The sequence below is a fragment of the Podarcis pityusensis genome (genome assembly GCF_964106645.2).
Source record: "Podarcis pityusensis genome assembly, chromosome: 1".
In the NCBI taxonomy this organism is placed as follows: domain Eukaryota; kingdom Metazoa; phylum Chordata; class Lepidosauria; order Squamata; family Lacertidae; genus Podarcis; species Podarcis pityusensis.
The window spans coordinates 66,823,622-66,842,328 of NC_138028.1; the positions used below are offsets into that span (position 1 = coordinate 66,823,622).

An 18,707-nucleotide genomic window follows, 5' to 3' on the forward strand; every position below is an offset into this window, starting at 1 on the left:
CTGTTGTGCTAAAGAGCCAGAATATTTAATCAATGTTAGCAGCAGCCGTATGTTCAGTCATCTATATATCTAACCGATGACACCATAGCGGTTGGCCATCTGGCCGAGGGCGTCTTCTTCAGTTCCAAAATATTGTAAGATGAAATTTTAAACTGTGCAAGTCTCTTCTTGTACAACAGATATGGCATGAGCATAAGATCAGGCAACCAATCTGCTGTATAGATGAATATTAATATAATATAATATAATAAATGAATATTAATATAATTAATGTTAGTGGCATACTGCTACATAGTTAAAACTCCCTGGGGGAGCCGCATTTTATGACGTGCAACTTCCTTTCCTTGAAACAACTTAAAGTGGTTGGTTTCTCTTCTTCTTTTTATTCAACAAGACACACATCAGACTGAAATGTGTAATTCTGTCCTCGTTTTCCTTCCATCTGCCACTTTCAGAATACATAATTAATGGAAGTGTTTTTTAGTGTTAAAACCGTGGCAGCTTGATTATTCTTACTGTGAAACAGTACATTTAAATTATATTACAGGATGTGATAAGACCTTGTCTTGATGATTTTATCTTCCATCTAAAAATAACAGTGCCATACTCGTGAAACGTAATGACATGGAGTTAGCTGATGTGAAGTGAGTTATTGCCTGGTTCTTTATATTTCTGGAGAGAAATGCACATCCGGTTGTATTAATAAATTGAATAATTGAATAATTTTTATCATTGAAACTGAGACGAAGTCTATTTTCTCACATTGTTACGGTTTTATTACTGGCACCAGCATAATGCAGAGAAGTGATGAGGCCAGCATTGTAGAATAAATTGATTATGATTAGTTGGGATGAAGTCCATTACTATGTTTCCCGGTTCCCTGTGGCAAATGCCCTTTGCTGTTTCGTGATGCCAGCCCTGAATCTGTACATTAAAAAACCATGGGAGAGTGGAGGGCAATGCCCCCATACCTGCATGAGGAGGTGGTGTCATTTTGTCTTTTTGCTTCAGGTGCAAATAAGATACCTCTTCCCATTAATGTATTAATGTAACGTAAAGAACCAGTGTTTGCATGTCGTGTATGTTGACTATACCATGAAACAGATTTTGACATTGCAAGTGTGTCAAAAATAGTTATGCTGCTATTCTTTTATATTATTGAATTTTAGAATTGTATTTTGTTATTTTTTGTTTGTGAGCTGCCAGGATAACACTGTTGTTGGATGTCCTAAATAAATGCTAAAATAAATATAAAATAAATGCTTTAAATAAAAATGAAGGATCAGGGTAAGGAACTGCCACATCTCCAGAACTGCTGGCAGAAATGGCTGCTTAATATTGCTTCTTGGCAAAGTATGGTGCTAGTAAAAATTCTTGAGGTGTTTGCAAGTCCAAAATCAGAAAAAGTAAATAATAATAGCACTGCTGAAAACTTGTCTCTATTAGTGATTTTTCTTTAATCGGAAGAAACATGTATAGATGATGATGATGACGATGATGATGATGATGATGATGATGATTTAGAGGGAGATGTTTTAAAAGCCTTGATAAAAGGTTGTGGTGGCGTAGCTGAGAAGGAAATCCCTTCCAAATACTCATCCAGTTGACATTCCTAGCATTGTATTTCCCCCCAATACTGGACCCAGCCATTCCCCATATATTTCAGAAGACTATTCCAGAAAAAGCAACGTGCAAACTGCAGTGCTGTGAAGATCCTAGTGCAAACACTATTGATTTCCGCAGAGTTTGCTCCATCGCAACAATTCTAAAAACCAATCTGTGCAGCCGAAAATCCCGAACCTGCTACAGCGTTCGAAAATCTTTGTATTTAGTTCAATTGGTACTCTTCCATCCATCAAAGTGAAGAGACATGTTTGTTCACGGGAAGCAACAACTGAACACTAATGGCTCGAGACATTAGAATTAAAGTGGCTGAAACACTTCAAAGAAAAGAGCAATCTTATCATAGCTGCCAGGTGATGGATGAGATGACATCAGAAGTCTTTTCATCTGTAGCAGGTATGGTGACCTATCCATCTTGCAAGTCTTGCTGCCCAGTATTGGTCACATTTTCTCCTTGGAGGCCTCTAATGAAGACACAAACTGAATTTGAACTAAGGCTATACTAGCATGCTTGACAGGGACAAAATCCAAGTTCTGTGAAGTTTTCTTCAAAAAGCTTACAGTACGTATTTCTCAAAAAGAGAAAACATACTTGTTTGCTACAGAGAAGCACGTGGTCAGAATTTGATTACCTTCCTTGTTCTTTTTACCATTTTTGTAAAAAAAAATTAAGGGTGTAATCCAATAAGAAATAGTATGAGTATCACTCCAAATGATAGAAATAGAGGCATGTTGACAAGATGACACTTGTCACAAGCTGACAGAAAGCTCCATCATGGTAGTAGATGTCAAATCTGTGAGATTCTGCTGGTATAGCAGGGGACAGCAGTGTGTGGCGAGGGCAGATGTCAATACTGGGTGCACCATAGCGAAAGCCTCTTTGTTTCCTCAACTTGCCAGCCAAAATGGTGTGACTCTGTGCCGGCCCTGAGGCTGGCAACGTTAATGTGGGATGGAAGAAGAAAAGGCCACTCCCATCTCCTGCCCCAAACACAATGAAAAGACAGGTCAATGAGAGAGAGAATGTAAACGTATAGTAAGATTTATCTGTTCAATTCTCAATACAATGTTAAAAATGGACACAAAGAGTTTTACTATTTACAAAATGTTAAAAGAATTTTGAAAATTCTTAACTGTCCAGTTAGACCTATCCGCTGCAGAACAGAAGTATGTCTGAGTGTATGATTTGTCCATACATTAGACTGCTAACATTAGCATAAATTATTCTTTTCTTAAAACTGATTTTTTAAATATTTTTTAAATATTTCAATGATATTATTATTATTATTATTATTATTATTATTATTATTATTACTGTTATTTTTATTACTATTATTATTATTAAATACACCACTTATATGCCAAAATCACTTTTATTATATTTTAGGACTAAATGTCTCTTTTTCAGTGATGGTGAACTTTATTAACGATGGCCTCAAATTCTACTATTAATCTCAAACTGGCCTATTCAAAAATGTTGCATGAATGCTGAATGTTTTGTTATTTCATTAACTGAATTACCATCTAAATGTGAATGGCTTATTGTAAGTTTCTTTAGTGCAGCAGTTAGTTGAATAATATACTCAATAAATATTTTAAGTCATATATATGACCACTCAAACATTTGCATACCTGTTGTCAAAATCTATCCTCCCATTTCTTAACTTTTCTTCCTCTGTGAAAGAGACTTTCATATTTCTGCCTCATTTGAAGGGCACTTGAGAATTCCTCTAGACTTTTGAACTTACCTAATCATTGTGAGATGGTCAAGGGTAGTGCCTATGTTGCTGGTTTCCCCTCAGTAAGCATTTCGCCAGCACTCTGCAACATCCCTGACTGCCCACACTTTCTGAAATGAAAAAAACCATGGGAGGAGTTATCCCATACAGTGGTGGACCTACCTTTTCGGGGCCCTGAAGCTTGACCTGTTCTGGCGATCCCTTCGCAACCAGCTATGAGGTCTGGGTAACCACTGATGTCTTCTTCAGTGGGGTTGTTCCATGACGGATCACCCTACGTTTCCAACATCTGCGCTACTGACTCTCAAACTTCGGGGTTGATGAAATATATACAACAACAAAAATAACCAATCTGTGTCGTGCCTCTCAAACTGGCTTCCATAGACCCCAAATTTTGAAGCAATCTGGACTAAAGTCACTTCTGGGGCCCTTCCGGAATTTGGAGCCCTGGAGCTTAAACTTCATTAGCTCCATTGTAGATCTGCCCCGATTCCATGCAGAGTGCAGACCATTAGTGAAATGTTTGATAGAATGAAAGAAAGGACACTCGCAAACATCCCTCAGCAAGGTTGCATTGAACATAGGACTAAGGAGAACACTCTATTAGCAGAAGTATTTCTGCTTGCCCAATGAACCAACCTCCCCTCCTCTCCCCTCTTGTGCCATTCTGGGGGTTTCCCTGACCCTCCAGATCAGATTTGGGCAGAGTATGGGCAGGGCACGGGATGCGGGAAGGAATCACCTTGCCGGCTTTCACTGATGCAGTAATTTAGTTGAATATGGCCCTAAGGTAGATGCAATAAAAAGCTGTATCCCACATATGAACATTTCACTGAAATTTCACTCTCCCCTTTAATAACTTTTGGGAAATTGTCAGCCCAGCACTGGTTCATATCTTATAATATGTATTGTATTCATGGGAGATTTTGTAATAAAGTAGAGATTTAGCTATGATATTTCTTTTTATTTTCTCGTGGTTTTCTTGGAATAAAGGATGCTGGATTAGGAAAGCCTTTGGTGTGATCTGTGGGGACTCTTCTCAGGCTTTGTGGTGAGCAACAGAGTTGCAGCTTTGTTCCAGGTGTCTTTCAAACTTGGAAACATATGGCAGTTCCTGTGACTCCAACATCAATAGGAGAGGTGCTGACAGTGGCGTAGCGTGGGGGGTGCAGGGGGGGCTGGCCGCACCGGGTGCAACATCTGGGGGGGGGCGCTCGCACTCGCAGCTCTCTGCCCCTACCTGGCTCACTCACTCTCTCTCACTGCAGTGCTGGCTGTGCGAATCCGATCCGAGCCGCTGGGTCGCCGCCCACTGTGGAGGGGGTGGGTGCCAGGCGTGCGGTGCGGAGAGAGAGCGAGGGACTATCTGGGGGAGGGACAGTACAGCGGCCGCCCAGCGCAGCGCGGGAGAGAACCACACCAGACCAGACCAGGCAGCAGCAAGAAGAAGCTGGCAGCGGCGGCAGGTTAGGGGTTAGGGGGCGCAAATTACTTGCCTTGCCCCGGGTGCTGACAACCCACGCTACGCCGCTGGGTGCTGAGGCAACAGAGCTCTACTCCGCTGTGCTCTCTTCATTTCACTGCTGCCAAGAATTTCTACCAAGAAATGGGAAACTGGCCCAGCATCTTAAGTCAATGGTGGGCCCTCTGCAAGGCTCTAGGCCTCAGTGGATGCCCTACCATGCCAACCCTTGATGTCTGCCCTACCTGTCTCCAACACCATATGGCAGAACACTTGCCACATGTCGAGAGTTGGCTGCGAAGGGGTAGGAAGACATCTGATGGCATAGCTATACTCCTTCCTTGAACCCTTTTGGGCCTGGTGGTTCTTGTGAGGCTGGCACAATCCTGCATTGGCTTTAGATAACAGCACATTTTGCCTGACAGATAAGGCAGATGCCAGTTGTCACTGTTAGGTTTGGCAAGAACAGGATTCTACAGCAGCACAAACCCTGTGGGATCAGGCACTGCTTATGTACATGTTAATATGGAGAAATAGTTGCAATAGTTTGGTGCCTAGCAAGGATAGTTCATCTACTGGATAGTTGGTCTGTCAATCACTGAAGACCTTTGGATGTTGTTACTGAAACAACCTGATTGATTCCACATGTAACATATCCTCTACTTAAGGGAATCCTTGGCAAGACCTCAAGAATTCGGGTGTGCTGCTTATCACTATGAATGTACTTTGGCAGAAACTTGCACAATACTTGGCTACAACATTTACAAGCTAATGCTATAAATCTCACACAGGCCTGAGCATTAAAATCTAACTAATGTGACTTTTGAAAATGTTGCCAGTCTGAATGCTTTTGTTAAATCCCAGCTAAAATTGCGGTGAGAATATATGTCTTTAGAAATTACCTGCAGTTTAAACCAACATTTTGCTGCAATTAAAATAAGCCATCCTTTTGTCTCCTTTGCTAGTGACTTAAAGCACTCATAAAAGAATACCTGGAATGAAATAAAAGCCATTTCATTAAATAAATGTGGGTTGTTTTGCTGTTGTAAAGGATATAGTATACAAAACAACAGCATTATCAAGCAGTTTGCCTTATCAATCTTTTATTGCTAAGTTTCAGGTACAGTAAGGAATTCTGCTACCTGCCACTGATCCTAAAAGCACTTTGTAGGAAGTGTTGTGTCAACTTTGGTTTGACTCTTCTCCCGGAAATGTTTTACGGCTTACAGCGCAACTCTCTTTCGCTATACTCTCACTCCATTTGGCATGCAAGCTGATATCGTCTCAAGCAGCAATATTTAGCTGAGCCATTTCCCTCTTTTTCATTTGCAGAAGAGCTGCTCCCTCTGCTGAATTTTCTGTGGACAGAACACGTCATCTGATGTCTTTCCTTACCATGCTAGGCCCCAGTCCTGACTGGAATGTAGGGCTTTCGGCTGAAGATCTCTGCACCAAAGACTGTGGATGGGTCCAGAGAGTAATTCAAGATCTGATACCATGGGATGCTGGCACTGACAGTGGTGTTACCTATGAGGTATCATAAATATTGATGCTACTCGCTTAGAACGTGCGCTGTTTAATAGAATAGAAACATGCAGGGGCTTGTGAGAGATGTCTGCTCTAAAGGACATGGTACAAATATCTAAGACAAATAAATTAAATGTGCATGCTTGCTGTTTCTGGTCAAGTGTTGCAGCACCAGTTAGAAGCAGGGAAAGCTGGAGTGGCAGCTTCTTTTTCCTATAGAAAGGGTGCCTCTAGAAAAGATTAATGCAGGTTGTTAGTCAATATGTGTTGCCTTGTCTCCCATCTGTCAAAAGTGCTAGATATCCTTGTGGGAGACTAATCAAGAAAGTATCTTGCTGTGGGCAACACCAATGAGCCCTGATATTAGAATTTCACCTCCAACATTTCTCCGATGAAAATAGGGACGTCCCATTCCATAATGATAATTTTGCTATTTTTACCCCACACATCTTACTGGGCTGCCCCAGCCACTTGGGGCAGCTTCCAACATATATAAAAACACAAGTAAACATTAAAAAAACTTCCCTATACAGCATTGCCTTCAGATGGCTCGGGGGTCGAATAACTCCATATCCTCCAACATTTCTCCAATGAAAATAAGGACATCCGAAGGAAAAGTGGGATATTCCGGGATCAAATTAGAAACTGGGATGGCTTCTCTAAATCAGGGATAACCCTAGAAAATAGGGATACCTGGAAGGTCTGATACTTTGGTTTCTGTTCAGGAGTAGCATCCAATAAATAGCAAGGGAAGGGAAAATAATTTATTATCACTTGTGAAATTTCTGGAGGCTTCCTTTCTGTTTGTTTTGCATATCCTACTGGAGGCCTTGCCCACTGCAGTTTGAACATCCACACCACTTGGCTGCTGATTAATAACTGCTACTCTTACTCTTACATGCAGAAATAAGTTTTGCATGGAAATTGTTTCTAAAATGGATTCCTAGAACAGAACTTCAAATAGTTGTATAACTCATGGTATTGTTCCTGTGAAGTTCTGCCATTCTAAAATGTTTATTACACTTTATCCTGTCCTTCCTCCACACAGCTCAGGGTGACCTCTGTGGTCTTCCTGTTAACATCACAGCAGCCCTGAGACATAGGGTCAGTCCAGTCCACATAGGTCAATCCAAGGCTGTTTTGTTCCTATGAATTAACTTTGACAGTCATGGTTTTCCCACAGAATCCCCTTTCCCAATGATTGCTTGCATCAGCTTCCATGGGTCCTCCATCTCTCAGGTGCCTGTCATGAACCAGAAGGCACTCTGTGTCCTCACACACCATGCTTTTTCTGGATTGACCTAACCACCACTTGTACACTGCCGCTAGGAAATAGTAATGATAAGTATGCAGCTGCTGGTTACATCCCCTCCAATGCTGGCTGTGAATGTACAGTCCTTATGCCAGAGTATTTGAGTGTGGGAAAATTTAAATGCAGGACTTTAACAGAAGCAGTGTGTTAGTGTAACATAAGGCAAAGAGTATCCCCTGAGTAGTGCACGTATAATAGCTTCTGTGTAAGTAAAGAATCAATACATTGTAATTAAACATTGGGCAGGCTCTTGTGGAGAGAGGGAGAAAGTTGGATCTCAAATCAAAACCCCTTTATGTAATTTTATGTGAAGAATTTCTTATTCATTTGATCAGTCTTGAGAGACTAAACATCCTATGTCCTTATCACTAGAGGAAAAGATTACTACTTAATTTGCTTCTTTAAGTGGGAAATGGACAATATGCTTTGTCCATTGGATGCTTGGATGCTTCCTGGCATATTTATTAAATATCATTATTCTTATCCAATATGGGTACATGCTGGCTCTCTGCTGAGCATACAAAAGAGTGGAAGCAGAGCATCTCATTCTTTACAATGTAGGGGGAATCTTCCATGTGTAAAAATGCCACAAAAATTGTCGTACATATATATTGATCCTCAAAAAGATATTCTGTTTCCTATACCTTTTCCAGCTACACAAATTAGAAACCAAGGGTCTTTTTTTTAATTTCAACACAAAGAATATGTTCAAAGAGTAGTAAGGGACTCTAATATTCCAGTGACAGAAGCAAGCGATTTTGAATGCAGTCTGTTGAGTATGCACTGAAAATAATTTGTTCCAATTTATGTATATCCTTGCTGAGATAACTAGTGCCATGTGCTGTTTTCTACCCAAGGCTCCTCCAGAACAGTGTAGACTTTATTTCCATGACTCACCACAGGAACTCTGCTATCTTACTGTTCTGTCATTGTATTGCTCTGTGTGGTCTTATCAAACTTCCTGCCTACTATCATTTTGTGCTGTTTAGTGGAATTATTGTTTTTCAAGCATGCTATTGCCTTCCCACTGAATGTTGTTGTTCAAGATTCCACCCCCCTCTCCTTCCCTGCATGTTTTTCTCATTTTATGGTTTACTATCCTGCCTCTTTTCCAAGTCCATTTCCTACCACAGGTCAACAACTCCCAATTTACTACCCCGGAATTACACAAGGCATTGTTTACTTTCTTTTATGGTCATTAATGAAGATGTCAGCAGAAACCAGAACTAGCACACTTGTGAACTAGCATAACAGTTTGTCATTACCCTTTAAAACAGACCCTTGGGTCGAAAATAATGAGGACAAACCAATCTGGAAATTCATCAAAAAATAAATAAATACAGTCATACCTTGGTTCACAAATGGAATCCGTTCCAGAAGTCTGTTCGACTTCCGAAAACCAAGGCTTGGCTGCAGGAACTTCCTGCACTCAATTGGAAGCCACGGAACCCCCATCAGACGTTCAGCTTCCAAAAAACGTTTGCAAACCAGAACACTTACTTCTGGGTTTGCAGCGTTTGGGGGCCAAAACGTTCGAGTCACAAGGCGTTCAAGAACCAAGGTACGACTGTAGATGCATTTTTCTATCTTAACATATCTTACTGTATCAGATACTATACAATTACATTGATGCTGGAAGCCTATTGCTCTCTAACTAATTGACTTGTTTGTATTGACTTTTGACACTGAAACAAAGTTATCATTACACAAATCCTTGAGTTGGGTTTGCAGACTGAGTCCTATGGATTGGTTGTATTTGCAGCAGGAGACCACATCCAGAAAGATACAACTGTATTTGTTATAATTCTACTTAACCAATCTCTGTTAGTTCTGACTGATGAGCATTTGCCAGGGTGGGGTTGCAGAAGTGTAAATCAGGTTGAATTTGCCTTAAAGAGGTATGTGTGTTGGGGGAGGGGGAAAGCAACCCTATTTTATTTTATTTTATTTTTAATAAAATAGAATGCTTCCAGTAATCAATTTCGGCTTCATATAGGATATAAATTTTAGAAATAAGAAGTTGATACCGAATCCATTCTATTATTAACAGACCAAGATGGCTGAAGGCTCTTTTTCTGCTTCAGACTTTTAAACACCCCACATTCATTTGCAATTGTGTGAGACTCTCCTGACTAGGAATTGAAGGATCTGACAATTTCTATCTGTTTTTAATTTTTCCCATCTTAAATTTTTGCAACAATTTCGTAAGAAGAAACCTTTGAGAGTTCTTCAACATTTTAGTGTGGCTTTTTCCTATTTAACGCATTTTTGTATGCAGTTTTCACTAATGAGCACATTTTTGCAAGTGATTTCTCCCAATATTGTGCATTTGTGTGTGTTACTTTCAGTACTATATTCATTTTTATGCACTTTTGCCCCTAATATATGCATTCCTGTGACATTGTTTGGTAGAAGAACGGCATCACAAAATTCAGAAAAGGGTGGCTTTTGAAGGAGGGTTGTGTTTCCATTCTCATATTGTTATGGAAATTCAGGGTGTTCCCCCACCTCACCCTACCCCACCCCACAACCTTAATATGGAAAGTGGGGATTAAATGGGAACTGAATCAAATTTCTTCCCCTTCCCTACTTCAAATACAGACTTCAAGTCTGGCATCACTTTCCGGAATGCCCATGTATGTGGCCACATGACACAATGGGCATTCTATGAAGTGCTGTCAGGATAGAAGCCTTTGCGAAAAGAGTTCTGCACTCCTCCAAGTGTAAGCGGCGGTCTCTGAGGTATTACCTAGTAAGTTAAGAGCAACCATTCTGCCCCACAAAATTTCACAAAAATTATCCCATTCTCCATGAAAGAGGCCAGGGTTGGGAAACCTCTTCTGTAAGGAGCAAAGGGTTTCATGAGAATAATAGGTGCAGTTCAGCACAGTTTTAGTCTAGAGCTGGTTATTGCCTATATAATGCTGAAATACAGTCCTGATAATCTTCTGTTGTTCTTTTTGATTCCACGATGTAAATCAGTCCACTTGCTTATCCATCCAGTTTCTTAAAATAAAATCCAGCTGCATATTGCTTGTCTTCTGACAATTCTGTGGAATGTGGTGGGGTTTTTTAAAACTGACTGCCGAACTAATAAAAACAGTAAAAATTATCTGTCGTAGAAATAAAAAAGCCCGCTGCAGGTTCCTAGTGGATGAGTCTGAGCTGATCGTGGCAGCAAAGCCTTTAGCCAGATATTTCTCACAGTTTCCTAGACAAAGCAAAGGGTCCCTGTTCTTTATGTTCTTCTGCCACCTGCCTGCATGCTACAGTGATGCTGCAAAAGAGGCTTTTAAGAAAGCTTGCAATGCCAAACGTCTGGTGTTATAGAATGAGCAGAAGCTAACTGATAAAAGCCAATTTATAGTATATATTCAGGTGGATCTTTTCTCCCCTTTGTGCTTTAAAGTTGTGGTGTGTTTTTTTTTAATGGCTATGGTTTTAAAGCAGGGGTGGGAAATCGTGGCCCACAGGCCTTATGAGGCACACACAGCTTCTCCGTTCAGTTTTCTGCCCCTGTTCTCAAGCCTCACTCCCATTAGCTTTGCCTCCATGGTACCATTTCCTGTAGCCGTTACCTTCCCCCCACCCACCCAGCCTCGCCAACGCTGGAAACTGGAGCATGGCAAAAAATAAGGAGGGCTGTGAGACACCCAAAAGGGAAGAATTGCACTGGAATTTCTTCAAACAGCAAGGCTTCTTTTAAAGACAATTCTAATGCTATTATACAGGGGGATCTGGGATGGTTCTTTTTTTGAGGGGAAGGAATGGAGAATGAATAGATGAATACTGTATGTGTCTGCATGTTTACAGGTGTGTGTGTTTGTGTGTGTGTGTGTGTGTGTGTTAGCCTGAATGAGGTGTGTATGTGGCTTTGGCCCCACCTACTTCTGGTTTGGCCACTCCTGGCACAGAGCCTTGAGAAAGTTTCCAAGGGTATGTGGCTCTTTTGCCAAGAAAAATGTTTCCGTGGACTACCTGCACATTTCATCCACTTCTGTTGAAAGGGTGGGGGATATACAGTGGTACCTCAGGTTACATATGCTTCAGGTTACATACGCTTCAGGTTACAGACTCTGCTAACCCAGAAATAGTACCTCGGGTTAAGAACTTTGCTTCAGGATGAGAACAGAAATCGTGCTCCGGCAGCGCGGTGGCAGCGGGAGGCCCCATTAGCTAAAGTGGTGCTTCAGGTTAAGAACAGTTTCAGGTTAAAAATGGACCTCCAGAACAAATTAAGTACTTAACCCAAGGTACCAAACAAATCTGGGTGGGAGAGAGGTTGTTGAGTATCTGATATATGAGTGGTGGATTGCACTCAGCTTGAGCTGTACTAAAAGACTAGCAAGAATCTGTTTGCTGTGGATCAGAATTTAATAGATGCACATGCAAACAAGTAACAACTAGGTTTGGATTGACAGACTCCTCCCCAAATCTGGATGCCATATGGACAAAAAGTCCAAGCTATTCAAGAATCCAATTTAGTTTAGTTGGTTATCATTTTTACAGGAGTTTGTATGGGTGTCCTGCTCTAATGAGTGTGCCTTGAAATAAAAAGTAGGGACTAGGTTTCTGCCTAATATTATATTTATTCATCCATTAACATACAGTTGAAATACCTTCTCTATTGTCATTTCAGTGGAGTTGTGTTTATTTATGATGGTGTATTTAAAACTTTAGGACAGCCATACTAAGTTTTCATTGCTGACTTTTCCAGGAGCCACAAAGGAAGGGCAAAAGTCTCAAGAGGAATAGGTGGGAGAACTGAAATTGGGATGGCAAATGAAAGCTCTTGCCATTCTGTTTGAACTTTGCCTTTTATGTCAAAGTGTAAGGTAGAACAAGCAAGCAAGATTTTTTTTGATTTTTTATTTTAAGTACAGTGCAAGAACTTGCTTTAGTCTGTAGATCAGTCAACCCGAAGTCATTGTGTAGACTGGAAATGATTTATGAGTACTGGCAGACAGAGTTCATGGACACACGCTAGGAGTCAACACAACGTTTTCTGCGATATTCAATTTTTATATTAAATATTTACCTTCCTGAATATGTATGAGAGGAGTTAATGAGAAATGTGCAAGTGTAGACAAAGTTAGGATTTGAATAGACTGCCCTGTTTATTTTCTGGCTATATTGATTTTTATTTTTAGTAAGGTGCTAGGGTCGCACAACCTTTTGTGCAGTTGATGTCTTGAAATAGTTGAGTGCAGCAATATTTGTTAGGGAATACGAATATCAAATATGTATTTATGCTCAAATTTTGAAGTGTGTTTTGATTTTTACAGAAATGTGGAAAAGGAAGAAGGGAGATGGGTTGTAGAAGTCAACCATGTTTTCTACTTGAATTTGTAGGTTTTATAAAACAATGCCTATTACAATTCTGGTGGTTTTTCTGTTTTAATTTTTTTGTTCTGGTATTGCTGCTGTCAAATTAGTTCATATTGTAATTTGATTTGATTCCATATTTTTATAGAGTATTTGCTGTGAGTGGCTCTTACTTTGGGGCTGAAGATACAAAAAATATAAATTAATGTGCTCCCAGTTTGTCTTCATTTTAGCTTCAGGCTGTTGTTTTTAATTTATTAATTGTCTTTTATACAGTCTTCAAGAGACAATGTACAAGAAAAACTTCCAGAAAACCCAGTTTTTAAGAAACAGCAGGTGCATTTTAAAAAAAGAAACCTAAAACCATAAAAAATAGACAGTCATGACAAATATATACTCATGATAAAGAGTTCAGAATCTGAGGTCAGTTGTAATGGAAGTAGTGTACAACTGAAAACTTTTCAGAGTACTTCTTGATTCTAGTGCTATTATTTTTTGTGCTGAGTGTCCACTATTCACTGTGACACTTTTTATCACGGGTTTCTTCTATATCTGTATCTTTCTGCTGCAGTCACCCAACAAACCAACAGTACCTCAAGAGAAGATAAGGCCTCTCACCAGCCTCGACCACCCCCAGAGTCCCTTTTATGACCCAGAAGGAGGATCCATTAAGTCAGTAGCCAGAGTTGTCATTGAAAGGATTGCACGGAAGGTACCAGTATGGCATTCCTTACAGCAATACAAATTGAATGGGGGGTGGGGATAAATCTAATAATAAAGCTGGAACATAGAACTAATTTGTTCATTACTAGATTTTTCAACTGATGCATAAGAAGCATCAATGAGAAGCTATGAATTGATCGTTCTGTCTATGTTGGGTCAGTGGAGACATGAGGGTCCCAATCTCTTAATGTTAAGTGACTGAGAGGGAGCTACAAGTTCATACAGTGCCTCTCCAGAGTACCCAGCTGAGCAAATTCACTACCTTTCACTTTAATCACAGTTAAGGGATGCATTGGCCCCAATCAGTTTGCTTGAGAGGATGACCACTTCTTGCCAATACATATGAGTACAAATGGAACCCCTCCTAGAGGCTCGTTTTTCAAGGACTCACCAAAGTTTAGCAGCACTGGGTCTGAGGAAACCAGAGAACTGGATTACTCTTTATTTCCTATGCAGATGATTTCAGGGTGTGCATAACTGCTTCCGACTGTGGTTGGTAGTCAACTAACTCACTGAGCTAGCAGAAGCCAGCGCAGGGATTCCTGCAAACACAAAATGACTCCCCCCCCCCCCCCGCTCGCCCTGAACCCTCTCCAAATCTTCTTCTGAGCGTTTGGAGAACTCTCAGAACAGCATAGGGAGATCATTCCATCAGGCAAACAGAAAGGCAAGTGCCAGTACAACCCCATAATTCCCCACATGCCCTCCCAGTAACATCTGGCATTATGACTAATGAGATCATCACGTTGGATGTTTTCCCACGTTGCCAGCATTTTAAACCACATTTGCCTTTTACAAAATTCTCCTTTGCATCTTAGCTTGCCATTTCTGACTCGTATTTGAAAGCTTCTCCAGAGAGAAGTTTCAGCAGCTCTCATTCTTCAGAAGAGAGGCCTAGGTACCCTTGAGGCTTTAGCTTCCTGGGCTACTTCACAAGACTTACATTTACAAAAGGACCTCATGACTTCACTAGGCCTTCACTAGGTTACACTCCAGGGACACAGATCTTGTTTGTACATATTCAGGCAGCTGATTTTCCATTCCAGCGCCTGCAACTGCATGGTTTCCTCCGCCAATTTAAACACTTGAAAATGTTTCTTTGCAGGGAGAGCAGTGCAATATTGTCCCCGATAACGTTGATGACATTGTTGCAGATCTTGCCGCAGAAGCTCCGGAAGATGAAGGTACTTTTTAATTATGTTCTATTTACACAAGTTTGTGTTTTGCTTCATCCTCCAGTGCTGCTACTCTATATTTCACGCCTACTGCATTATTATTAGGACAGTATTAAAAACAGGAAGGGGGAAAAACAATTTGCTTACCCATTTGTGGTTGGAGCCAGCATCATTACTTAATAAACACCCACAGTGATGGTATCAGCAGGCAGAATTTTTTGGAATTGAAAGCAGCACTATACTAATTTAGAAGAAGCCTAATCCCACTGACTTTATTATCCTGCGCTGGGTTGGTCTTCGTCAGGCTCTACTATTTTCCTCATCTAACTGCTCTTCTTTATTAATGATTGTGTTTGTCTATGAGGACAGGCTGCCCTTGTAAGCCTATAATATGTGTAGAATTCAAATGAGAGCAGGAATGATTCAGCCATATGCACTAGTATCTTAAATCGAGTATCGTAGAGATTACGGAATTTGTTTTCAAAAGTAAGAAAGGGTGTTATCTCTTAAATTCAAAAGTTAATTGCCTCATTGTCATTTGTGCCTTTTTCTACTTTTGTCTAGGATGCAAGCAATTTCTGTGAGTTCTTTTCCTTTGAAAACTCATTAGAATTGCACATTTACAAGTCTATATTTCAGAATTGCTTGTAGAGCAGGTTGCCTTTTAAAAAAAATTAAATATCTGAATGATTTTGGCCATCGTCTGACTGTGTGACTTCTCAGTACTGCCCTTTTTATCTGGTCCAGAAGCTTCAGCTAGTGCAAAATGCAGTGACCAGACTGCTTGGAGGAGCAGGTTGCTGGCAACATGTTACTCCAGTGCTGAGAGAATTGCACTAGTTGCCAGTTTGATACTAGGCCAGGTAGGACACAGGTGGCACTGTGGTCTAAACCACCGAGCCTCTTGGGCTTGCTGATTAGAAGGCTGGCAGTTCAAATCCCCATGACAGGGTGAGCTCCCGTTGCTCTGTCCCAGCTCCTGCCAACCTAGCAGTTTGAAAGCATGCCAGTGCAAGTAGATAAATAGGTACCACTGCGGTGGGAAGGTAAATGGCATTTCCATGCACTCTGGCTTCCATCAAGGTGCTCTGTTGCGCCAGAAGCAGTTTAATCATGCTGGCCCCATGACCTGGAAAGCTGTCTTTGGACAAACGCCGGCTCCCTCAGCCTGAAAGTGAGATGAGCAACACAACCCCATAGTAACCTTTGACTGGACTTAACAGTCCAGGTGTTCTTTACCTTTACTAGGCCAGGTTCCAGGTTTTAGTGTTAATCCACGAAGCCCTAAACAACTTGAACCCAAAATGTCTTAAGGACCATCTGACCCCTACCTTGATCACTGAGATCTTCTGCTGGGGCACTTCTGGTGGTTCCTCACACACTACTGAAGTTCAGTTGGACTTTCCTATGGTATTGAGCTTGTAGTGGGGCAGCCCCTGTGCTGCAGAACACCTTGCTGTGTAGAAGGTCCAGCAGGAATCATCTCAGCCGTTTTTCAGACAGCATCTGAAAACTGTCTTGTAAAGACTAGCCTTGGAAATCTGATTTTCTTTTTCAATCAACTGATGTTCCTAATGATATTTTCACTGGTGCTTTTACTGAATTTATTATAATCTTGCATACTGCCTTGTCATACTGCCTTTTCACTTTTGTGAAAGTGTGGATTATAAACACTTCAATCAAGAAATAAATGAAGTGAAATTCTGGCCCTCCCATCTTCTTTAGACCATGATGCAACTGCTGACTTATCCTGTACTGTTTGGAACATGGAGCAGCATAACAGGAAATAGCTGCTGAAAGGCAGACTAAACAGGAAGATTTTTCATTAAATTCTACTGGAAGATGTTCTGGCTTATCCATTACTGTGGAATAGCCACTTAATATGCCTCTGTATGTAGTCTTCTAGTTGTCTTCAGAGCTGTGATCTGACACGCAGAATAAGTGAGCAACATGTCACACCAGGCAACTCAAAAACTGGTAGAAAAGAGCATGGCTGTCATTCCATATAGAAGGATGCTTTGTAGAGATGCACCTCATTTCTTCCTGCAGAAAGTACCAGCTTCAATCCCTGGCATACCCAGTGAAATAATATCACACTAGGAGGCATGTAGAAGAGTTTTGTTTTTGTTTTTAAAACCCCTTGACCTATTTGAGCAAGATAGTTTGATTGGCTGGCAATGTTACACTGAAAACGTGTGTGTGGTTGCATGCAAAATAATTTGAGTGGCTAGTCTAAGATGCTCTGTGAGCACCTGTGTACATAGCTGAGAATTCCAGATAGTCGTTGGCGAGAAGTGTTCATAAATGAATGAGATGTGAGAAGATGAAGAAAACAGAAGGCACAATAGATAAATGGGAGTATTGGCGAAATTCATCCCTAGGCTTGTTTGTCCTTTTGAAAGTCATTTGTGATGGTGGTGGCTGTCTTAATATCCTATGGCAGTGAGTTCCATAGGATAATTATTATGCACCATGTGAGTAACTGTTTCTTTTTGCTTTTTTCTTTTAGACGACACTCCAGAAACCTGCATCTATTCCAACTGGTCCCCATGGTCAGCCTGTAGCTCTTCCACGTGTGAAAAGGGCAAGCGGATGAGGCAGAGGATGCTCAAAGCTCAACTTGACCTCAGTGTGCCTTGCCCAGAAACGCAGGACTTTCAGCCATGCATGGGCCCAGGCTGCAGTGATGAAGGTAGGAAAGAGAAGAAAGGGGGAGTTGAGATAAAGGTATACTTCTCTTCCCACCCACCCCACATCCAGATGAGACTTAGAAAAGAAATGGCAATTGTATTCTATATTTTAGATGGCTCCACATGTATGATGTCCGAGTGGATAACGTGGTCCCCCTGCAGCGTCTCTTGTGGCATGGGAATGCGGTCAAGAGAAAGATATGTGAAGCAGTTCCCCGACGATGGCTCTATATGCAAAGTACCCACAGAAGAGACCGAGAAGTGCATTGTGAATGAGGAGTGCTGTAAGTATTTGATTTAGCCTACCTCGCTGAATCAGCATAAGAGCTGCCTGTGATCCCTCTATTAAAGGAGTGTCAGTAGACTGATCTTCTTTCTGCCTATTGCTATCAATAGCTCCTAGTACCTGCCTGGTGACTGAATGGGGGGAGTGGGACGAATGCAGTGCCAGCTGTGGGATGGGAATGAAGAAACGGCACCGGATGATCAAGATGACCCCAGCAGATGGATCCATGTGCAAGGCAGAAACCACGGAAGCCGAGAAATGCATGATGCCCGAATGCCGTAAGTATCCGAGATTCACCCAATCACTGTGTGGGAAAGTGGCATGTCTCCCCGCCTTGAGATGTGGCTCAACTACAGCTTGTTATACTCAGAGACAAGCAAATCTGCAGGTGGAAGAAAGGCTTGGGAAGGCAACTGAGCTGATGCTTCTTGCGTAGCCATGTTGCATAGGGCATGTGGCCTAAAGTTAGGGAGGGATGAACTGGCCTGTTTTGGGTATGTGCCCCTTTCACATATTTTTACCCATAATTCTATTCCATTTCCACATTAATCTTCAATATTAAAAAAATCATCTCAAACTACATATTAAAAATTATGAAAACTGTTCTCTTAAAACGTATGTATTTAAATTGTGACACACACCCCATCTTCAAATTATGTATTAAATGCATACTGTGTCACAATATTCATAGAATCATAGAATCATAGAGTTGGAAGAGACCACAAGGGCCATCGAGTCCAACCCCCTGCCAAGCAGGAAACACCATCAGAGCACTCCTGACATATGGTTGTCAAGCCTCTGCTTAAAGACCTCCAAAGAAGGAGACTCCACCACACTCCTTGGCA

General features: G+C 41.2%; 1 protein-coding gene across 1 annotated transcript in view; it reads left to right on the forward strand.

The window, feature by feature from the left end:
• Window positions 1–18,707, forward strand: part of SPON1 (spondin 1) — a 259,770-nt gene that overhangs the window by 229,551 nt on the left and 11,512 nt on the right. Inside the window, exons 8-13 of the mRNA XM_081012053.1 lie at window positions 6,157–6,358; window positions 13,560–13,700; window positions 14,817–14,895; window positions 17,396–17,578; window positions 17,690–17,860; window positions 17,973–18,140. Coding sequence (XP_080868179.1) covers window positions 6,157–6,358; window positions 13,560–13,700; window positions 14,817–14,895; window positions 17,396–17,578; window positions 17,690–17,860; window positions 17,973–18,140 — 944 coding nt within the window. The remainder of the gene's footprint in view (window positions 1–6,156; window positions 6,359–13,559; window positions 13,701–14,816; window positions 14,896–17,395; window positions 17,579–17,689; window positions 17,861–17,972; window positions 18,141–18,707) is intronic.